The sequence below is a fragment of the Solanum dulcamara genome, chromosome 4, assembly GCF_947179165.1.
Source record: "Solanum dulcamara chromosome 4, daSolDulc1.2, whole genome shotgun sequence".
Taxonomy (NCBI): Eukaryota; Viridiplantae; Streptophyta; class Magnoliopsida; order Solanales; family Solanaceae; genus Solanum; species Solanum dulcamara.
In genome coordinates, this window is record NC_077240.1 from 15,152,853 (window position 1) to 15,176,551 (window position 23,699).

General features: G+C 33.5%; 2 protein-coding genes across 5 annotated transcripts; both read right to left on the bottom strand.

The window, feature by feature from the left end:
• Positions 1 to 142: 142 nt before the first annotated feature.
• Positions 143 to 10,940, bottom strand: LOC129886536 (mitogen-activated protein kinase homolog MMK2). The gene is made up of 6 exons (XM_055961249.1): positions 10,571 to 10,940; positions 3,854 to 3,983; positions 2,434 to 2,571; positions 1,381 to 1,713; positions 950 to 1,133; positions 143 to 758 (listed from the first exon to the last, which is right to left on the bottom strand). The coding sequence occupies exons 1-6, from the start codon at positions 10,732 to 10,734 to the stop codon at positions 586 to 588; spliced, it is 1,122 nt and encodes a 373-aa protein (XP_055817224.1). The 5' UTR covers positions 10,735 to 10,940; the 3' UTR covers positions 143 to 585.
• A 3,500-nt stretch (positions 10,941 to 14,440) lies between these two features.
• Positions 14,441 to 17,748, bottom strand: LOC129886537 (protein BPS1, chloroplastic-like). Of its 4 annotated transcripts, XM_055961252.1 has the most exons (4): positions 17,649 to 17,748; positions 17,481 to 17,537; positions 16,287 to 16,432; positions 14,441 to 15,751 (listed from the first exon to the last, which is right to left on the bottom strand). In XM_055961252.1, the coding sequence occupies exon 4, from the start codon at positions 15,733 to 15,735 to the stop codon at positions 14,674 to 14,676; it is 1,062 nt and encodes a 353-aa protein (XP_055817227.1). In that variant the 5' UTR covers positions 15,736 to 15,751; positions 16,287 to 16,432; positions 17,481 to 17,537; positions 17,649 to 17,748; the 3' UTR covers positions 14,441 to 14,673. The 4 variants fall into 4 exon arrangements, with proteins under 4 accessions (XP_055817227.1, XP_055817226.1, XP_055817225.1 ...); XM_055961251.1 differs by lacking the exon at positions 16,287 to 16,432; XM_055961250.1 differs by lacking the exon at positions 16,287 to 16,432 and having other exon boundaries at positions 17,481 to 17,707.
• Between the last annotated feature and the right edge of the window lie 5,951 nt (positions 17,749 to 23,699).

Genomic DNA, 23,699 nt, shown 5'->3' on the forward strand with positions numbered 1-23,699 from the left:
TGTGTGTGTTTTCAAAATGGAGGATTTCATGTTGCACTATAAGAAGAAAAACTATGATTATACCACCATGACTATTAACACATCTAAGAAAGACAAATCTTAAAGCTCATTCAGGAAGGAATAATGAACAGCACGTGCAAGATAGCAAATTCACATTTCTGGATATCACCTTGTAGCTGAGAAAGAATAAAGAACCACTAAACAAAACTAGATGATTGTTCATAAGCATACACAGATCTACAATCACATAGGGCATCCAGAATGAAAAATACATGCAATACTGTCAAACCACTTGAAAGCAAAGATAGGTCAAATTTTTAGGATAACAAGCTGTAAACATTCAGGATTTCCTAGTTCTACCAGCCAGAGAGAATCTGGTAAAAAAAGGAATTGGTACTCGGAACATTCTGATCACCTTGAAAGATTAATAGGACAAATCTAACATAAGCTACTAACAGAGCCATGAACTCGTCTCCACTGCATTTGATCTATTTTTACTGAGGATCATTGAAAAGTTTGATAAGTATCCTACAAAAGTTATGTCGCCGAACTCTTAACAGCAGAAATTATAAAACAGCATCTCTCTCAGTGAATCGGATCCGGATTAAAGTACACAGATTCCCTCCAGATGAGCTCCTTGATATTTTCTTCAGTAAAAGATGGCTGCTCAAAGTCAAAACTGAAAGGCCTAGGACAAACAGGCTCCTCATTGATATCATGAAGAGGTGCCAAGTAGGGGTGGCAGAGAGCTTCATCAACTGCACAAGATGAATAATGAGGATTAGCAATGAAAAAACATTTTCAGTTTAAACCTTTTTCTGTTTTTAAAATTATTGAATGGTTAGCAGAAACAATAAAGTATCTGACCACCATTCTTAATCAAAAAAGTATCTCACAACCTTATGAGTTAGAATTGACTCAAAGAGAAGTTCTCACGAATCATCTTTACCTGTAACACGCCTGCTTGGATCAAAGACGAGCATTTTTTCAAGCAAATCTACAGCTCCAGGTGATGAATTGGGGAATCTAGCAGTAAATTGTTGCCTTGGGTACTGTGGGAGCTGTCTAACATATCTCCGAGCATTATCACTCCGGAGAAATCCAAGACTGGCATCATCGGGTGATCCTATGAGCTATTTTAAACAAGTAAAGGGGGCGTATCAGGATTGAACTGACTGAATTAACAAAAGTTTTTGTGCAAATTAACAACTAAATAAACAGCTACTAGAAAGAAATTCTATGAAAAGTACACTTGTATAGGCCACATATCATACTATCCGCATTAAGCATTGGAGACAGCAGTCCATATTTGTTGTTACTGTTCAGTTAAACTTATGAATCTATCAGTTTGGAGGTAGACAAACAGTACTGCATATTTACCTCTGTGATAAGTTTCAACTGGTGAACGTAATCCCTTCCGGGAAAGAGAGGTTGTCTTGTCATCATCTCACCCAGTATGCAACCAACTGACCAGATATCAATTGCTGCTGTATATTCTGAACAATTTAGGAGCAACTCCGGTGCACGATACCAGCGTGTTACGACATACTCCGTCATGAAATCTGTTTCAGATGTTGTCCTTGCAAGCCCAAAATCTCCAACTTTCAGGTCACAATTTGCATTGAGAAGCAAATTGCTAGGTTTTAGATCACGATGCAGGACATTGGCAGAGTGAATGTACTTAAGTCCTCGTAATATTTGGTATAGGAAATACTACAAAAAGCAACAAGGAGAAGACCACTCATGTACAGGAAGTACGTGATACAGAAAGCATAGATAAATCCCAAACGAATAGACCTCTTCACTGAAATATTGGTGTGCACAACTGTAGCTTAAATAGTTGTCCAGATTATAAATCTGGACAAGCATAGTTATCCAGATAACTAAGATGATTGTTCATCCTGTCATGCTTAGGGAACAAAACCTTCTAACCTATTTTTTTAATCATTTAGTAACAGGAAAAAAAAACTTCGGATTTTTGAACGCCCAACTCTGAATAATCATAAAACTAGTTTAACCTTTTCCTCACAATTTGGCCTTACAGTGGATCTTTTTGTCATATCATACAAATCAGTGTTATATAAGCATGGTCTGTGAACGAGTGTAGTTTGTGGTATGAACAACTTTCACACTGAGTGTAATGTGGATGCAGTGAGCATCACTACCTAAATGGAGTCCATATACTATTAGTTAAGTGCTGGAAAGTTTTACAAGTACAAAACAAAATATGACATGGAGAGAGGGTAATTCATATACTTTGTACAGAGGGAAGTATGATATAAAGCATCGATGATCTACATACTGCAGGGGGGGGGGGGGGAATATGGATGACTGCATTATAGGGGAAAGTTTTGGCAAAAATATTTTTGATTGCCTAGTTCAGGTAGCATAAAAAATTGGAGTATCCAGTACACATAAGAAAGTCTAGCTTACCCGACAGTGATCATCAGTCAATAGTTGGTTGGAACGAATTATCTGATGAAGATCAGTGTCCATCAGTTCATAAACAATGTAGACATCATTGAAATTCTCAGTTTGTGGTGGCCTTATAATATCTTTAATGGCAATCACCTGTGGTTATTATAAAAGCTAAATGTTATGGTTCTAATAAAACTGATGTAGAATCATTATTTTTTGAAGTGTAAAATCATTACTCCTAACACCAGAAAAGAATATGTATACCAATAACGAGAATAACTTGAAGTCTTCAATCACTATGTCTCAATCCCAAACAAGTTGGGGTCGGCTATATGAACCCTCACTGATCATGTTACTCCAGTAAAACCCATCTCAAGCCAATGTTATATGCAAATACAGAAATATGAATAACTCCATAAAGAAATTCTCAGAAGAAGTTATGGGACAAAAATATCTACCATATGACCAATGCACTTGAAAGCAAACCATTCAATAGTTACTTTTTCTAAAAGAAAAGAGTTCATGAGAGAAACTAATCTTGAAAGGAGATATGGAAGGTGGGTGGCGTATTTGACCACCTTATGAGTAAGGAATTAGTTACAATATTAAAAGCAGATCCTATAGATAGGCGTCAATAGATCATTTTAATCTTAGTCATGGGTTAACCATGATCTGGAATTCCAAAAGAAGTATTCATCTTAAACTGTAGTTTTAGGCATTTCTCCTAATTTAAAAGGTTATTTGATAACTATTAACAAATGCAATGACCCTCGAGACATCTTTCCTTCCTTTCATTTCTTTACCTCTCTGCTTCAACTGAAGACAGGAGGGGGTAGAGATAAGATCCAGTATTCTTTGCTTTTATTGCCTACATTGCCAGAACTCATGGAGAAAAGTTCCCTTTAAGCAATCAATTTCTATCTAAAAGGTGATATAAGGACTCCAACTCTTACAGGTGTCATCCCTTCTCAGAAAATAAGTGGTGTATGTAATTATTTCAGTAAAGCAAGATAGTAGCTCTGGAGGCCTCAAATCTCTCTCAGATCAACCATCTCTGGCCTATAGCCCTGTCTTCAGCATACTCTAGTTATTGGTGACACAGTTCACAACCAAAGCATTCACTCAACCCAACCCACAAGAAGAGAAAGAAGGGGAAACAACAGCTCATTACATCTGAAAAAAATGAAAGAGAAAAGAAGAAATGAAAAAAAAAAAAAATTACACAGGATTGCTCCTTGCAAATGGCTAGGGAACAGTAATGCTGCCACCTATAAACTGCAATGACATGAAATACCTAAGTCATATGTTGTGCTACTGAATGGCAAACAGAAAAAGATCCGCACAAAGGTAACAGATAAGTCAGTTTCTCACAAGTAAATGTGCAAGGTAACAAGATAGTCAGTTTCCGATTTGTGAAGCAATGTCAAATACTCACATTGTCATGATCCATGTGACGAAGAAGCTTTATCTCTCGTAGTGTCCTTTTTGCATCTATTCTATTATCAAATGCATTGCCAATCTTCTTTATAGCTACTTCCTCACGTGTTTCCGAATTCAAAGCGGCACTAAAGAAAATTAAAAAATCACATTTTTCCTTCACATAGAAAATATACAGAGGAAAGAAATCAAACAGAGGACAAGAACAACATATAAGATCCTTGGGAAAGCAAAAATCAATTTTTTTTATTCTCTCTTGTCAAGGCTCCACTCAATAACACCATATAAATAATTAAGATTGAAGTGATTAGAGAGAACTTCTAATCTTTTAATTAAATTGGTAAGACAAAGATTCAAGACAAACTAATTTGAGCAGATAATTTCATGCAAACAGAAGCAGCAATCCATGAAGTCACTCGAGTGCATGACTAATGCATATTGTTATGTTCCATGGGACATAAGAAACTAAGAATGAAAGTAACATAGATACATGAAAATCATTCCCTACATGATAGTAAGGAAGAACAGCACAAAGGTAAGCATACTTGCCAAACTTCAGCACCAAAAATTTCCAAGTTTAATGCCAGCTGTTTCATGATAAGATACCTAGTAGCTGTCTTGTATCAGGAAATGACCAATATAAGAGAACTTAATCAGGATTCAGAATATCTCTTCCACTCTTCTTAGCACATCACTTAGTAACTTTTCAAGCAATGCTCCCATTGTCCGATTACCAAATTCAGCTAGTTAAACGTTTCTTCATATCAAGGAGGTCATTTCTATTTTTCTTCAGCTACACGCCAATTCTTGCATTTAGACCATTAAACTTGATTTATTCTTCCAAATTTCCATCCTAATACAATTCAATATGAAACCTTTGAACTTCTATTATTTTAAAATCATATTTAATCACATATCTATTTGTTCACTCGGTAGCTAATTTGCCTAGTTAGTTTTTCAAATATCCGAACTAGCATTTTCAAAAAGTACCTAGCTGGCTAATACTTGCCAAATTTCACAAAGTAGTTATCTTATTCGGTGAATACAATATTAGCCTAGTTATGAGCTAAATTTGCACCAAAGTAAGTGGCCAGATTAGAGAGGTCATTGATAGCATAACAAATTAAAGATCCTATTCCTATTCTATGAACTTGTGCAAACACTTCTGTCATGCAGTAGTAAACGTTGGACTTCTCTTTAGACCCAAAGAAACTACACCAGTTGACCCTTGTGGTCGGGCCCTTCCCCGGACCCTGCGCATAGCGGGAGCTTAAGTGCACCGGGCTGCCCTTTTTTAAATATCTAAAACCATAACCAAACCAAGTAAAATAATAACCACCGGTTTGGTTATTGTCGGTTTGGTTCGGTTTTTCGATTTATGACTAGCCGGGACAATTCAAATATTCTCTCTCTACATTTTTCAAATTTCTTATGAAGCTCTTTTTTCTTCACGGCCCACAAGGGCGAACTTTGCTGCATATTGAGGGAAAGACATGCTGATGGCAAATCAGGTGGACCAAACTTGCAACGCAGTTTAGATTTAAAAGAACAAGTCAAACAGAAGTTCCAAAATACAAACAACTTTGTCCATTAAAATGAAAAAATTACATATTTAAACTAAACTAACTAGAGAATCCATAATATCAAAATCAAATTAATAATTAAAAGGTATAAAATATCTTTAATTATTTATGAAAAGCTAATATTATACATATAAATAATAATAAATTTTATGTATATAATTATCGGTTTGGTTCGGTTATTTATTCGGTTATTTTTTACTATAACCATACCCAAACCAAATATTATTGGTTTTTCAAATTTAAAACCAGACCAAACCAAATCAAATGTCGGTTTTTTTATTCGGTTTGATTAAATTTTCGGTTTGATTTTGGTTTTAACCAAAACTGTGACCAACCCTAGTTCCAGTTATGTTTTCTCAAGAGAAAACACATAACTAAGCATGATACGAACCCATATTTACTCACTTAACAAACATAACCTAGGAAAGTCATAACCCAATTCAGTTTTTTGATGGTTCACAAAATACCACATTACACCTATTAATTATGGCATAATTAGATAGGGTAGATATGAGAATATCCCCTAATCCCTTTAATTAAGCATTTAAGTGATTGTGTAGTAATTTATTAATTTCTTTCCTTATTTAAATCACCTGTAACAAGTAGTTAATCCCATCAACTTGAGTGAATAATCAACAATTTTGTTCCCAATATCTCTTCTTCTTCTAATTTCTCATGGTATCAGAGCCATATCAGAAAACTGTCCCACCTCTCTCTATCGTCTAAACTGTCTCACCTCTCTCTTTCATCAGAATGGCTCCTAACCAAACTGATAATCTCACTAATGAAAATCAGATTGTTAAGTCAATTGTTTCCTTTACACCATCACTTGCAATTACTACATTAAAGTTAGATGGTAGTGGTAATTACACCTCTTGGGCAGCCTCTGTAGAATTGTGGTTTATAGGTCAAGGATTTGAAGATCATTTGCTCAAAACAGTAGTAATATTGGGCAAGCTGATAGACCTGCTTGGGTCAAAATAGATGCACAATTGTATAGTCTTCTGTGGAATTCACTTGATCCTAAGTTGTTAAATTTGTTTCAGTCTTGTAAGACTTGTTGCAAAGTGTGGAACAAAGCCAAAACTTTGTATACAAATGATATACAACTCATCTACAAAGTTGTGTCAGATATTGTTCATCTACAACAAAATCAACAAGACATGACAAGCTATTTGGGACAGGTAGAATCTCTAAAGGATAAATTTGATTCTCTTATGCCTTCTACTGAAAAATTGGATGATCAGAAGACACAAAGAGACAGGTTCTTTATGGTCTTGGCTTTGATTGGGTTGCAACTAGACCTAACCTCAGTTCGTGACCAAATCCTTTCTAGACCATCCGTTCCTACCTTGGAAGAAGTATTTGCAAGATTATTACGCATCACATCTGCAACACCAGAGGTAAATTCCTATGATGCATCTATCATGGCTGTCCAAACTAACAATTTTCAAGGTGGATACAGAAAAGGAAAATGGAGGAACAATAAACATTGTAGTAATTGTAATAAGGGAGGACATAAAAGAGAGGAATGTCGGCTTCTCTTCTTACATTGCAATCATTGTAATAAGGGAGGGCATGTAAGAGAGGAATGTTGGCTTCTTCATGGTAAGCCTCCATGCAACAATGATCGTCCTTGACACACAGCAAATGTGGTTCATAATGGAGATGGTATTCTGCCTACACCTGATGTCAAGGATGGACCATCTCATTCTATCACTTTAATTGAAGCAGACTATAATGACTACCTTCAGTCCAAACATCAAGGCAACAATCATCAACTTCATCAATTGCTTGCACAGTACAACCTGGTAACTCCTTTGCTTATGTCGCACAGTCTTCATCTCAGGAATAATGGATTCTTGATTCTGGTGCTTCTGACCATATTTCTAGTAACAAAAATACTCTCTCTACTCTTAATACTCTTTCTACCCTCTCTACTGTTACTTTGGCTAATGGATCAAAGACTATTGTAAAAGGGATAGGTATAGCTCACCCTCTGCCTTTCATACCTTTAAAATCAATCATTTTTGCACCTGAATGTCCATATAATCTTATTTTCATTAGCAAATTAACGAAAAACCTATAACTTTCCTTGATGATTCTGTTCTTGTGCAGGATCGGAGTACGGGATAGATGATTGGAAAAGGACATGAGTCGTAAGGATTGTACCTGCTCTCTATCCCAACACCACATGTTGCTTTCACTTCCGCTGTTTCTTCTGAATTGCTCCATAATCAATTGGGTCATCCAAGTCTCTTGAAATTGAAAAAGATGGTCCCCAGTTTATCTAGTTTATCTTTGTTAGAATGCGAGTCATGTCAGCTTGGGAAGCACACTCGTGCCTCTTTCCCAAAGCGCGTCAATAATAGGGCCACTTCTATGTTTGAAACTGTTCATTCGGATATATGGGGTCCAAGTCGTGTCAGTTCTTCCTTAGGCTTTCATTATTTTGTTACTTTTATTGATGACTATTCTCGGTGCACGTGGTTATTTTTAATGAAAAATAGATCTGAGTTATTCTCTATCTTTCAGAAATTTTATGCTGAAATTCGCAATTAATTTGGTATTTCCCTTAAAAAGTTAATCAGTGATAATGCCCGAGAATACTTCTCTACTTCTTTCTCTTCTTTTATGTCATCCCAGGGCATATTGTACTTGTCTTCTTGTGCACATACTCCTCAACAAAATGGAGTTGCTGAGCGAAAGAATAGACATCTAATTGAAACAGCTCAAACATTGCTCATTCACAATCATGTCCCTTTACGTTTTTGGGTTGATGCCGTTATTACTGATTGTTATTTAATCAATCACATGCCTTCATCTGCTTTGCAGTACCAGAGTCTACACTCAGTCCTCTATCTGGACCAAAATTTGTTTCCCCTTCCTCCACGTGTGTTTGGTTGCACCTGTTTTGTTAATAACCTTACCCCAGGAAAAGATAAACTTCAGCAAAACGTTGTTAAATGTGTCTTTCTTGGGTATTCTCGTCTACAAAAAGGTTACAAATGCTTTGATCCCACTACCAATAAGTACTTGATCTCTGCAAATGTTATTTTTTTGAGACTTCTCCATATTTTTCTCCTAATACGGCAAAATCAGAAGGCCATATCAGTCCTTCCAATTCCAATTATTCCAACCTCAGCTCCACCTCCGACTCTTAAGGTCTATTCCCGACGACCTCAACCTCCTTCTGAGCTTGCTAATCCAGCTACTATTTCTAACCTTGATACAAGTACACAAAGCAATCTTGGTGACTCATTGCCTGCTCCAACAATGTCTTCTACTTCGATCGACCACTTATCAGATGATCTCCCCATTGCCCTACGCAAAGGTACTAGAACTACTACAATTCAAGCACCTATTTATGCTAATTTAAGTTATCATCATTTGTCACCTTCATATCATGCCTTCATTACTAGCTTATCAACAGTCAAAGTTCCCAAGACTGTGGCAGAAGCACTGGTTCATCCAGGTTGGCGTCAGGCTATGATTCAGAAGATGACTGCTTTGCATGATAATGGTACTTAGGAGTTTGTTCCTTTACCTAAAGGCAAGACCACAGTTGGTTATCGTTGGGTATTCACAATTAAGGTAGGTTCAGAGGGAGCTATTGATCATCTCAAAGCAAGACTGGTTACTAAGGGATACACTCAGATTTATGGCATCGATTATGGAGATACTTTCTCACCAGTTGCCAAGATGGCTTTTGTCCGTCTTCTCATCTCTATGGCAGCAATGAATTATTGGCCCCTTTTTCAACTGGACATAAAAAATGCATTCCTACATGGAGAACTTGCTGAAGAGGTATATATGGAGCAACCACCAAGGGTTTGTTGCTCAAGGACAGTCCGGACTAGTTTGTAAACTAGATCGATCCCTCTATGGTCTCAAGCAGTCTCCTAGAGCATAGTTTGGTCGTTTTCGAGCTGTTGTCCAACAATTTGGAATGATCCGAACAGAAGTTGATCACTCCGTATTCTATAGGCATTCATCTCATGGCAAGCATATCTTTTTAATTGTTTATGTTGATGATATTGTTATCACAGGAGATGATCATGAAGGTATTGCTCAACTCAAACAACACCTCTCAAGTCACTTTAAGACTAAGTATTTGGGCAAGCTGAAATACTTTCTAAGCATTGAAGTGGCACAGTCTGGCCATGGTATTATCGTTACACAAAGGAAATATGCCTTAGACATTTTGGAAGACGCTGGTATGTTGGATTGCAAACATGTGGACAGTCCCATGAATCCAAATACTAAGCTTATTCCTGGACAGGGAGAGCCTCTAAAATATCCTAGCAGATATCAGAGACTTGTTGGCAAACTCAACTATCTTACGATCACGTGACCAGATATCTCATTTGTTGTTAGTGTAGTTAGTCAGTTTTTGCAATCACCTTGTGATAGTCACTGGAATGCAGTGATTCGCATCTTGCGATATATCAAAAGCTCTCCAGGAAAAGGTTTATTTTATGAAGATAAAGGACACACCAACATTGTTGGATATTCCGATGTAGATTGGGCAGGATCTCCTTCAAACAGACGGTCCACTTCAGGTTATTATGTTCTAATTGGAGGCAACTTAATATCTTGGAAAAGTTAAAAACAAGTTGTCGTAGCTAGATCAAGTGCAGAAGCAGAGTATCGAGCTATGGCACTTGCTACATGTAAGCTTATATGGTTGAGACAACTTCTTCAAGAGTTGAAGATGGGAGGAGTTGAACCGATGACATTGATTTGTGATAACCAAGCTGCACTACACATCGCTTCTAATGTTGTATTTCATGAAAGAACGAAGCACATTGAGTGTTCTAGTTGAGATTCCAACCTGACATTACCAATTTGTTTCTCCTATGCCTCGAACACTCATGCAACCGATCGAAACTCCCACACAAAACAATCATTAAAAGCATAAAAGGACTAGATAAAACAACAAAACCCTTGAAAGATAACTTCAAGGTCAATGATTACAATCAGGGGCAACCTAAACCAGGTGGTAATACACTTAAACACACATAAACTCACACACCTAAACCACTAGAAGGAAAAATGAAGATGTAATTCAAATTTAAGTAATTAAACCCAAGAATAGTTAAAACGGGGATATTTTCTTGATATTTTCTTACCAAACGATGCCATAAGCTCCACGACCCACAGGCCTAAGAGGAACATACTTTTTGGAAACTTCAAAGAGATTACCATACACATTATACTGCACATAACGACCCCCATGAGTTGGAACTCCTGCGAAATTACTCTGGACACCATGATCACCTGAACTTGGCTCCATAGAAATTCAACTCAACAAGTTAAGAAAAGACTAATTTTTTAAAAAGAAAACGAAATCTTTGCCAAAACCCACTTCAAATTAAGTGTTTTTTCCAAGTTCCAGCCAATTTGTGGCGGTAGTCTTCCAAGAAGAAGATGTGAAGAGCTCTTTTGACATTTCTTTGAGTGGTGACCTTTTCTTCTTTCTTTTCTTTTCTCCTTTGGAATAGTCTTCTTAAATTTTCCCCATACAAGTGTTTTTATATTTTATTTTGAATTAAAAAGATTAAAAATACGTCTAAACTATTTCAATCTTTTTAGTGTCATACTTAAACTATTGAGAAATTAAGTTTCCTATCAAAACTATCATCAAATAGTTAGCAAAACACACCTCGATTAATTTCTGATTATGTGTGTACACTCTCTCTCTTATTTAAAAATTCTATCATACATCACTCCACGTGGAAAAATAATTCTACCATTGCAAATCTAAAGAAATTAATATTAGATTAAAAATTAAAGTTAAAGTTAAAGATTTAAAATTATCATAGTATAAATTAAAGAAGCCAATCAAAAATATATTTAAGAAAATTAATATATCAGCAAATAAAGTCGTTACATATGCCAAGTGGACGAAGATTTTATGGACAAATCCACCTAGAAGCATTTTTATGCTAGGTGGACGAAGATTTTGTGGATAAACATTTGATCTAGTCAATGTCTAAGTGTGTTTCGCTAATCATTGGATAATTTAGTTGCATTTGGCCCTAAACTCTTTCATTTTTTACAAAATTTTCTTAGTAGCATGTTAATTAGTTCCTTTTGTGTTGTATGTGCTGACATTTTTATTTTTATGAATAAGATGAGTTTTTTTATTTTTTATCCATTCGGAAAAAATAATTCTGTTAATGCAAACCTGGAAAAAATAATTAAAGTAAGTGTGTTCTAGAAATATTTAAAAAGTTATAAAGGAAAATTGTTAATTGTGTTGTAAAACTATGATATACCTATAATCATGTTGATTTTTCAATGCATCAAATTGGTCACATATTATATATATAAATCGTGGCTGCTTGGAATTTGAATCATTTGACTATTACGTACAAATGGTTGGTTATTCTACATATTTTCTTTGAAGACTCTTTATGTTTTATTCATGGAAACTGCAAGGGAGTTGGAGAATTATTTTTATTTTGATCATCCTAACCTTATTTTGTTTGACTAGTGCAAGAAATCCTTTTTTTCTTATTTTTGGTCTACCCATAGTGTTGAAATTTGAAAAATGCACATACCCTATTTATTGCAGCATGGCGTGATCAACAAATGGATCAAAGTTTAACCAAAAAAAATGGATCAAAGTAATAAACAAGTTTTCTTCTCATACGTAAGCGTAAGTTTGATCATCATCAAGATAGATTTGGTTCTAATATTTCACAATTTGAAAAAAGAAAACATTATCAACATAGGATCGATTCTATTCTAAAACAAATGTCCAGTGAAATACAATTTCTTCTGAGACAAAAACAATTGGAAGACACGAGGATTATAACATGTTGCCAAGAAACATATTGGACAAAGTATTGTTCGAACGTGTTAATAGGGAACAATTGAATATAAATATTATGAATGCAAAGTGTGGGATATCAGATTAAAAACTTGGGCTCCCCAATCTCTTATGTGTCAATTGTTGTGTATTTAAGGCTTTTAGTCAAGAACTTTAGATAGACTTTTCATATTATCTCAAGTCTTGATGAACAAAGTGTCTGTAAATTCGTGTAGCACAAAGTCGACCGTAAAATACTTTCATTATCTAAAAATTAATTTGGAATTGAAAGTTTGAACAAATATTTCAACTATGTTTATTCTATGTAGCTCTGCAGCGGATCATTATTGCACACTAGCTAATCAATAGGGGTATGTAGGAGAGAATTCCATTGGTTTTTTCAACCTCGTAGCAATCTTGCATGACCAATAAATGGATCAAAGTAAATGTAAGTATAATTTTGATCATCATCTTCTTTAATCTAAATAGATTCACAATCTGAAAATAGAATTATATAACTCGACATAAAATTGAATTTTATTTTAAAATATTATAAATATGAAGCGTTGAATATTAAGTCGAGAAATTTAGCCACCATTCTCTAATGTGTGAATTGCTAGAAACCTTTAACATCTAGAAGGTCGGTATTAATGAAGGAATAAAGAAATTAAAATGTCTTGTCAGTCACACGTATAATTAACTCCGAGAGGGATGCCACCAACTTGCATCCATTCGACCCCACTTATTATAATCCATTCAATAAATATAGTGGTGTAAGTACCAATTGGAGCAATAAAGCAGAGGGATTTAACCGAATTCTGGTGGAGTCTGTTTAACATTTAATTAGAGATATCGAGTTCGAGTCATAAATATGGAGAAAATCGTATTGAGAGCACCATTCCAAAATAACCCTATGATAGATTGATCCAAATTTAATCGGAGCTGTGTTTGCTTCAAACACGAAAACCAAAAAAAATAGAAAAATAGAGGGATTTATCTTCATTTGGTGACCGCCCCGCCCATAGTTTAGTTTGGTATAAGCCAGCGGTTGTTGGCGTGCTAAGTTTTAGTATTCTATTTCCCACGAGTAATTATAATACATGAAAGTTAAGTAAAATTTCCCAATCCACCTACCAAAACCTAATATTATACGAAAAGACAAAAGTTATATCAACGGTTAAGAGTCTCTATCTCGTTTACATACACATGGATACTAATTTCAAACTCTTTCTAAATATTTTTGGCAGCATTGATAACTTCTAAAACTTTTTTATAAATTTCATTTAGACTTAGATTGAGCACTTGAACACAAAATAAAGTCTTCATATTACATATTTTCAAATCAATTTTTGAAAAAGTTTTATGCGTGTTCTCAAATACACATTAGCCTCAATAAGTCATCCATTAGTCTCAATAAGTCGTAGAACCTCAGATTTATTTTAACTGAGATTGATATCTATAATTAAAGGAGGTAGATATATTTTTAAAAGGTTGATGTCTACATAATAAGCGTTTGACTCCAAAATTTGAGTTGAAAATGTCAATTAGGAACATTTATGTTGTGCTCAATTGAAATATGTCAAAGTTTGATTGTTAAAATGAAATTATTGAAAAAATTTAAGGAATGCCTATGTATTTCGTCAATATTTTTTGGGCATTCCTAAATAAGAAGTTACAATTTTCTAGGTAATTAAAATATGTAATTTTATTATATAAGAAATATAACTCTCTTTATAGGATAATGAGTTACGGTCACTTCAAAATATACTGATAATATGTTTAAGTTAAATTGCTGAAACAATAATTTATGTAAATAGAGTTGGAAGCTAGTCAATTCCCCACTCTGCGCACCATCTCTGACCAATCATTTTTCTTCAAGAAAATGTAAGCCACCCACCTACTAATAATTTTTTTCCTATTGTTTTATCGTCTATCACCTTGGAATTAGCTGTCTTCGACGTCAGATACACGTCTGTCCAACAATCCACTTGCTTAATCAACGCCAGATAATTTTCTCCATACGGCAATTAACCTTACCTTAAAAACATGCATCCACTGACGGTAAACCTTTACAAACATCAATTCAAGTTTAAACACAAAAACAGATTCAGTTCCAGTTCTAGACCTAGAAAACAAAAGAAAGGGCGGAAAAATTATAACTCGATCCAATAGCAAGGATGACAACTTCTCAGTGAACCATGAACTATATTTATCCATCACTGACATAGTAGAAAGGTACAGACATATATCGATCCTTATAAAACAACTATATGGCAACAGTACACAACCTTTTATCACAACAAATACTATATATATTGCACAGTTTAGCAGTACATCATATTTGACCATAAAGCACAAAACTCCGCATTGACACACGCACCCATGTGTATACACAAAAGATACTCGCTTTCTTAACCATCACTTCACCATTCGTTTATGTACATTGTTGTTTGGTTGCACTGGTTTAACGATTGTACTACCAACTCTAAGGTTACAAAGCAAAGCATCACGTCCGGTTAGAAGGATTTGAAAGAATTTATCTGCCTCCTTTGCTAGGAGATCTAGTTGTTCCGAAAATTTTTCTGTTTTTTTATTCAGATCTGAAGTTAGAAGTTCCAACTCTGATGCGTCAATAGGGTCTATTCCATCCTGTATGACTGGGTATAACTTCTTCATGCTGACATCCAATGCTTCAAGCTCCTTCAGTGCTGTGAACTTCCCTCCAGAATATATGCTCCTGATCTCACCATTAATAAAATCACGAAGATCAACAAAAGCTTCTGTCCACAAGCAAGTCTCACAAACCTGCAGATCCTTCAATTTTGTTGCAGAACCTGAGAATGCGACAGCAAAGATGCTACATATGAAAACAGTTGCAACCCTCACTCCGTACATTGCATGCATCAGAACCTTCCCTTTTGCAGAATTCTTAATCTTGGGTAGGTTCAGTGATTCAGTGAGGCTGTCCAAGATGGCAAAGCAGTTCTCCAGTCTCTGGTTCTTTGCATTAATGTGCTGCTTCCATCCATCCAATGATGAACGAGCCTTCATGAACTGTGTTGGGGAGCCATCCAGATTGTGCAAGCTGCACTGAAGATAAAGGTTGCCTTGGCTAAGCCTGGCAATCTCAGAGCTGTAGGCAATGCACATATCCAGCATCTTCAAACTATTGTCCAAGTAGACACCGATCCACTTCTCATCCCAGTCAGATACAGGAAGCTCGAGATCAGCAATAAGAGTTTTCACATCTGTATGAACTGCACAAAGTGTGCTTATTGCTTGATTCATCCATGAAAGGCTAAGGATATCTTCCTTGTCTCCAGGCTTAAGACTCTTAAGTCTCCCTGCTAATGTCTGCTCAAACGAATTCAACAGAGCAAGAAGTTTAGGAGACAAGTACGAGCCCTTGGGTGATAATATCATTTTGAAAGGATTTCCAAACCGGTGATGAGGACGGTGTGGTTCCTGTTGTAGACTCATTTGATTATAAGATAAACTGCAGAGAAACAGAGAAAAAGACACTATCAATAAAACCTATTCAGCAAAACAATTCTAGTTTTTCCCCCATGAAACCAACCCCATACACTTAAAGAAGCTTACCCTTGTAGTAAATATTCTAGCATACTTCTCATATTACAACTGTATGCAAACTATACCATGAGCGATATGCAGCGAATAATAAATACAATTTGATAATCAAGCTTGAAAGAACCAACCAGGTGCATGCCACAACTCCAAAAAGAAAAAAAAACTCTAGCTAAGCAAAACAGAAGCTGCATACAACAGCCAACCCTAGCATATTCACAGAAGGTGTCTAGCAGCAGAGAAAGCCCAAATGCTGGGCCTCCCCTCAGAAGCTGCATACCACAGCCAAATCTAGCTAATCCCTGCTTGAAAACCTCATACTTGTACTAGAACCTCACAAAACAAAAAAAATCCCAATACTCTAGACAAAATCAAAGGTTTTAGCAGGTATCCATCCATGTATCTAAATTAACTCATAATCCATGCTTTAAAGTACACAAACATACATAGATCTAAAATCAACTAATAATCCATGGCTTCAAGCAAGTCAAGGAGAGAACTCCCGAGGAGAGTGATTTGGCTCATAGAAGCGAGGATCTGGAAGAGAGAGTCGCTTCCTTTTGAAGACCCATAGTAGCCGCAAAGCACCATTCTGCGCACTCAGAATAAAAGGGTGAATTTCCAAAATCTAATATGAGATAAAACGTATCAGCTTTCTACATGAAATAAGAATAAGTTGGTAGCTACAAGCTGGAACATGACACCGTAAATATCTATAAAACATGCACCCAGGAAGTGTAGGCACACCTCTACATACACATGTGTAAGAATCCTAGCCAACAACATATCTAATAATATAATGTGGTTACTGTAGACGGGATAAGGACTAGTGGGCTATCGTATATGATTATTGTATCCACTGAACTAGAAAATGAATCAAAGTGAGCATCAGAAAACTATATTAGACTCCAACAACAAATGTGAAAGCGTAAGCAAAATAACTTCAAAAGGCAGCATAGGGGAAAAGTTCTTTATATGTATTTTTTGAAACTAATAAAAAAAATTCTTCATATGTATTTTTATTTTCGAAAAAGCACAAAATGAGTTTGCAACTAATTGTACAACAGTTTATCAACAGTTTCTCTGTAGAACGTGGTTGTATCATCTCATTACCATCCACTATATACAATATGTACATAGATCCACTATATACAATATGTACATAGATCCACTATATACAATATGTACATAGATCCACTATATACAATATGTACATAGATCTAAAACCAACCCAATATACAAGCTTTTAAGCACACAAATATACATAAATCTAAAACCAACTCATAATACATGCTTCTAAGCACACAAATATACATAGATCAAAAACCAACTCATTATCCATGCTTTTAAACACACAAATATACATAGATCTAAAACCAACTCATCATCCATGCTTTCAGCACACAAATATACATAGATCTTAAAGAGTTGCTGAAAAATTATGATTTTACCACTGAAATATACATAGATCGAACCGAAAATTCATGTTTTCAGCTCAGGTACATCCATAGATCTCAAAAAACTAAAAATTCATTATTTTCACAAAAAAATATGCGTAGATCTAAACTAAACTCCCGTACTTAAACTACAGAAAACCAAATCAAAGCAAATAAACCATCAATTGCATCCAAAAGCTATACCTGATAGTCGGATAATTCAAATCCGGAGATAATCCAAAACGGTCAACGCCTTAAAAGCTGCACCGATTCAGGCAAAGATGTATCAAAAACTACTGAGTCAAACCCTAAAAGCATATACACACACAGAATAAAAGGGAAAAACTAAAAGTAAAAGAGGATTAGCCGTACCTAATATAGAGTACAGAGACGAAACGGTAAAGAGAAGCGCCGTGGAAAATTCGCAATACGCGTTGTATATGGAGACTATTTATGGGGACGATAGCGTCATTTTACAAAATTGGCCGTTGGATTTTCATTATCCCACGTGTGCACAATCGATTGGCGTTCTTTTTCTTTTTTCTTTTGTTTTTAGTGAAATACTCGGCAGAAAATTATTGGAGCGTACGCCCCACTTAATAAGAAATAGGAAAAATTACGTAATTAGACATACTTTACTATCATATATATTATTATTATATATTTTTAAAAAAACATTATATATCTTAAAATTAATTAAGAGTTTTCTCCTATATATTGAAAAAAATACACTTAGATACACGACTTTTTGCTATGAGATATATTAAAATAGGAAGGGGGGCAAGCGAGATTCGTTATATATTTCAAATAGATGTGAATCACACTAGATACATGTACCTATATGTATCTAGTATGTATCTTGGGTACCAAATACATACGAGAGTGGCGAGCGAGATTTTTTATGTATCCCATATACATGCGAATCCACTTGGATACAATATATCTATAACAAATTACATCTAATTTTGAACTCATGTATCTCGAGATACACGTGTCTAGACCTATCTGAATGTATCTGGATACACCCAAATTTGGTAAGATATGTAATATTACAAATTAAAATATATCTAAGTAATTAACTTCTAAACTAGTGGATTTATGTAACTTCCCTCGGAAATATCATTGAAGATTTGTAATTATGCCATGGTCCAAACTTGTCTTTAAAAATTGTAAAATACATGTTCTAATTATTTTTATTTGTCATATTTTTTAGGGTTAATTTATCTAATTTTTGGATTAAATTAAAATAGATTAATTTTGTATATATTTTTTAAAATCTAAATGTTTAAAAATTATATGAAAAATATTATAAGTTGTAATTTTTTTTATATTAATATAATAAAAAAATACATATTAAAATATTGATCAAAATCTCTCTATTTGGCCGTCAATAAGTGTGATAAGTAAAATTAATGGAGAAAGTAGTTCAAATTTGATAATCATTTTTCTTACTCCTTAGCACTTTTTCGGATCCCTCTAAATAGATCACAATTACACTACTCTCTCTTAAAAATACCATTTGGAAAATATTGTTATTCTCAATGCGCTCACTTCTAAGTAAACACCTAAATTTTCTTGTGTAAAATTACCTAGTTAGATGATCTTTGTCGCATATTCATTTTTACCACTTTTCTCAATCATTAGTTTATTTTCGTTGGAAGATCATCAACCCTTAAACCACTATAATTTTACATTAATCACGAGAATACTATCATAAATAATTTAAAAGTTGAATTATTTATTTGTTTCTGCATTGGTAGACTAATGTGGAACACTCATAGTGCTATTAGCAATTTGAGAAAAGATTGATGATAGGATCATGATGACGAAGTTTTAATCAGCGTGAAAAATTAATATATTGGTATAATTAATTATTGGTGAATTTTGTTTAAATTGATTTGAGGCTTGAGAATAGTGGTTATTACCTTTGGAGATAGTTGTTGGAGGTTTTGAATGTTAAAAAAAAAAATGTGTTATCGCCAAAATAGTGATCATATTCTTCAAAGTTCAAGAACAAATTCGAATCATTTCACATTGTCAAATTTGACTATTAAAAAAAAGTTTTACATGTTTGTTTTCAAACCTTTAATGTTAGTCAGACAAATTTAGCCAATTTGATAATGATAAAATATATTACAACTCAACTGTTAGAGCAAAGTTGAATCATTTCACAAAATTCAAACACAAGTTTTATTATCTTCAAAAAATAAATATTATGAGTTTGTGTTTGAAATTTTATCATTAGATTTGAAATATGTTACATTCATACTTATTGAGTTGAATTTTAGATACATAAAACAAAAATAAGATAAACTCATAAGTTATATAATAAGAACTTTCATCCATATTTATATAAATTCAATAAATACATATTCTACACACATTCCTTAAGCATAGTTTATAAGTACACATTATTACTTTGATATACGACTTTAATTTGTTATTTGATAATAATAAATTAATATAATTTAATGTAAACATCGAATATGAATGAACTCTGAACAAAATAATTCCACTTTTTACTCTTGGTTCACATCAACTACAAGATTGGATGTTGGATGATTTCTAGTCATTGATTATTCCGCTTCTAGAGAGTTCCTCTAACAGACTTATAAACATTCATTTTTATTCATTTAATTCTAGACTAGCGTTTGATCATAAATTTTTAAGTATTTTAATAATTCATTTTTTTGATGAAATTTCATCATGTGTTTGACCATAAATTTTGAGAGAAATATTTTACTTTTAAGAAAATATGATTTGTACTCATAAATTATAAAAATTATTAAAATTACCCACAAGTTTGTATTATCATTTTATAATGAACCTGTTCTATTAAAAAATAACTTTATAACATAATTGATGACAATCAACAACAACAAAAATAATAATATGGGCAAGAACAGTACAATGATCACATACTCAAACTTATCACTGATTCAGAATAAATTATAACACATTAAAAAAAGTTATTCTTTTTAATATAGTTGATTGTAGATAGATAATAATTGAGACTAATAGATGATGAATGTTTTTATAAAATATAAAAGTTTGGGGTGATTTTTAAAAATCCACAAATATTAGAATTTGGCCCAAATTTTAGTTTTTTAGAACTTGAAAACTTGAGATGTTTGCCAAATATATTTAGAAAAAATTACTTAAATACACAATTTATTTTATCATATTTTCTAAAATTTTCAACTATTTGAAAAAATTACAAAAAATTCTACTCTCTCCTATTATCAGATACATCACTTTAAGCGATGTATAGGTCGGATACATCACTTTAAGCGATGTATAGGTCGGATACATCACTTTACGCGATGTATAGGTCGGATACATCACTTTACACAATGAATCAATCGGATACATCACTCTACACAATGTATCGGTCGGATACATCACTTTACACGCTGTATCGATCGGATGCATCACTTTACGCGATGTATCAGTTGGATACATCACTTTCATAATGTTTTGGGATGTATCCGGATTCCATCAAATTTAAGGGAATGTTGTAATTTGGAAAAGAGTAGGAATAAAATGTAATTAGCTCTTAACACTATAGAATTTGTGTAATCCTTCCATATATTTATCAAGTAATAACAAATTATACGATAAAATACTAATTCCCATTTTTTTTCAAATATATTTGTAGAGCCCGTTTGGATTGACTTATAAGTTACTTATAAGTTGTTTTCAGCTTTTTTGAGTGTTTGACTGGCCAACTTAAATTCATTTTGTTCTTAAAATAAGCTCCAATAAATAATTAGATTTGTTTGAATGAACTTATTTTAAACAGCTTATAAGTCAAAAAAAAATTTGGACTGCACCTATTTTTTTTTAATTTATAAACAATTTTCAACTTACAAGTTACTTAAAATAAGTCCATCCAAGCAGGCTCGTATAGAAATCGTACAGATGTATAGTTAGTTACAAATAGATGCTTAAATACTGTACAGATTTCAATGAAAAAATATATAAAATTTCTCCAATTATTCCAACTCTTTCTTCTTTCTCTTCAAGAATCTACGCTAAATCTTTTAGTAGAAATGATTTCTAACGATCACTAAATGAATAAAACAAATAATCTTTTCAAATTTGTATAAAAATAATAAAGAAATTGTAAAAATAATTATAAAATTAAAAATAAGTTTGTAAAGGACGACGGCAAAATCAAATCTCCTAAATTTAATGTTTGGCCATTTATTTTTTTCGGAATTGAACTCCATAACACATGTTAGGCCATAATTTTTTGAAAGATTCATCTTTTTCAGTTTAAATTGAAATTTAAGAAATTCAAAAACAATCCTAATTTATATTTGTGGTCAAACACAACTTCAATTATCAATATTATTTTACACTTTAAAAATAAAATAAAAAATAGTTTTTCCAAATACTCATAATTTTCATGGAGAAAAGTTTGTGATATTTTAATTGGGAAGTGATGAGGAAGCGTGTAGAGGATTGTAGACGGCAAGAATATTGTTTGTTTGTTGTGAATTGTGATCGTTATGTCATCGTTGCATTGCTTTTACTTCTCCGTACTTGTCCGTTTCTTTAGAAGTGCTACCTTGACTTACTTTTGGAAAATTTTATAACTTAAATGGCCACATTTGGTGCTGCTTTTAAGGTTTTGCACTTGTATTTTAAGGCAACAAGCAATGAATGAGGTTTTTGTACGACCAAACTGGTCAGTATTTTAGTTTGCCAAGTGGGGGAGGAAGCATGTAGAGAATTGGAGACGCCAAGAATTTCTCTTCCTTTTTCTTTCTCCATACGGATTTTTCTCGAAATGTATTGAAGAGTCTCATCTCATATTAAAAAAAAAGTGATCATTTTATATAGATTTGAACCATCTTGAATTTAATTAAATAAAAATTCATTGCTTTACATGATATATTTAAGCAGAACACATCATAATTATTGTGAACTAATGTTGGACACTCATATTAATATTGTCCACGTATCATAATTATTCATACATCAAATTTTGATTGTGAGGTAGGATGCAGATGAAAAAGGGTGGAATGAGTAGCCTGCTTATATGGACTTATAGGGCCAAAGACTAATTTCTTTACGTAATGCTTGTCTTATGTTTGGCAAATTTGGAAAATTTTCTAAGCTGCTTTTAAGGTTTTGCACTTACATGTGTATTTTAAGGTAGCAAGCAAGTAGCAATGGAACAATTTTTTTGACAATGAGGAGTTGCTCAGATGGTAAGCATCCCTCTTGCTTTCTTTGAGATTGCAAATACACTATCAAAAAATCACCATTTTTTTCATTGAAATTTCCAATTGAAAAATATCCAGTGGCCATAGAAAATTTTGATTGAATCGGTGAGAAAAGAAAAAAAATAGTGTTTTCATACAAAAAAAATAGGAAACTTCTAACTATTTCAGACAATCTATATTCTACTATGCATTTTCCTAATGAGCTCGTTCGGTGAGAAATAAGTGGAAAAATCATATTTTATAACACAATTTTTTTATTGATTCGCAATGAAAAAACCCTCTGAAATGAAACACTTTTGCATCTATTAAGTAGAAGACGACTATAAGTTTTTCAACCTAAAAGGAGAATAATACAAAGCGCTAATTACGGTTATGTACTTGAACACGTTACACATCAAATCCTTTGACACTGTTTGCAATTCCAATATTCTTTTTTCAGTGGGCTATATTAGCATGTTAATTAATGACAAAGATGGAGTTGCTCGGATGGTAAGCAACTAAGTACCCCTCACTTTGAGTCATCAAGAAAAGAAGGTAGGAGTTTCTAGGGTGGGGTAAAAAAGAAAAAAATTAAAAAATCTTGAATAAGTTCAGTTGTCAAGTATGATTCGGCCCAAAAGTGATAGTTGGGCCTCTAACCTTATATTGGGCCAGTTAGAGTTGCCAAATCTAGTCCTCATCAAACAAACTAGACCAATATTCGATAAGAATTGCACTCAGCAGTCAATTTTACTTGGGACAATTACACCACATGGCCATTTGACAAAAGTAATTATTAAAAAATTGGTCATTCGCTGTATAGGCATATATAGTCAGTGTATCTTTTATATATAGTCAAGCTATATTCAGTTTTTGAGTGTAACATAATGTATATTCAGTGTATAACTCATATATAAGTAATCTATATTGTATAATCAATGTATATTTTCTATGATTTTTGACAAACTATATTGTATAGTCACTGTATATTTCCTATGATTTTGGCTATTTTTTTTATGTAAATAAAACATGACTATATTTTTTGTAAACTAATTAGTTTATTTTATATATTTGAAATTGTCCCATTTTGCTTTGCTATTTATGTTGTTTTAAAATTTCCAAATTATTTTATTTTGTAACTAATGTAGGCAAAACTTCAAACAAAAGTTTGTCTGCTCTTCCTTCTTAATTATTACATGTAAAACCAAAG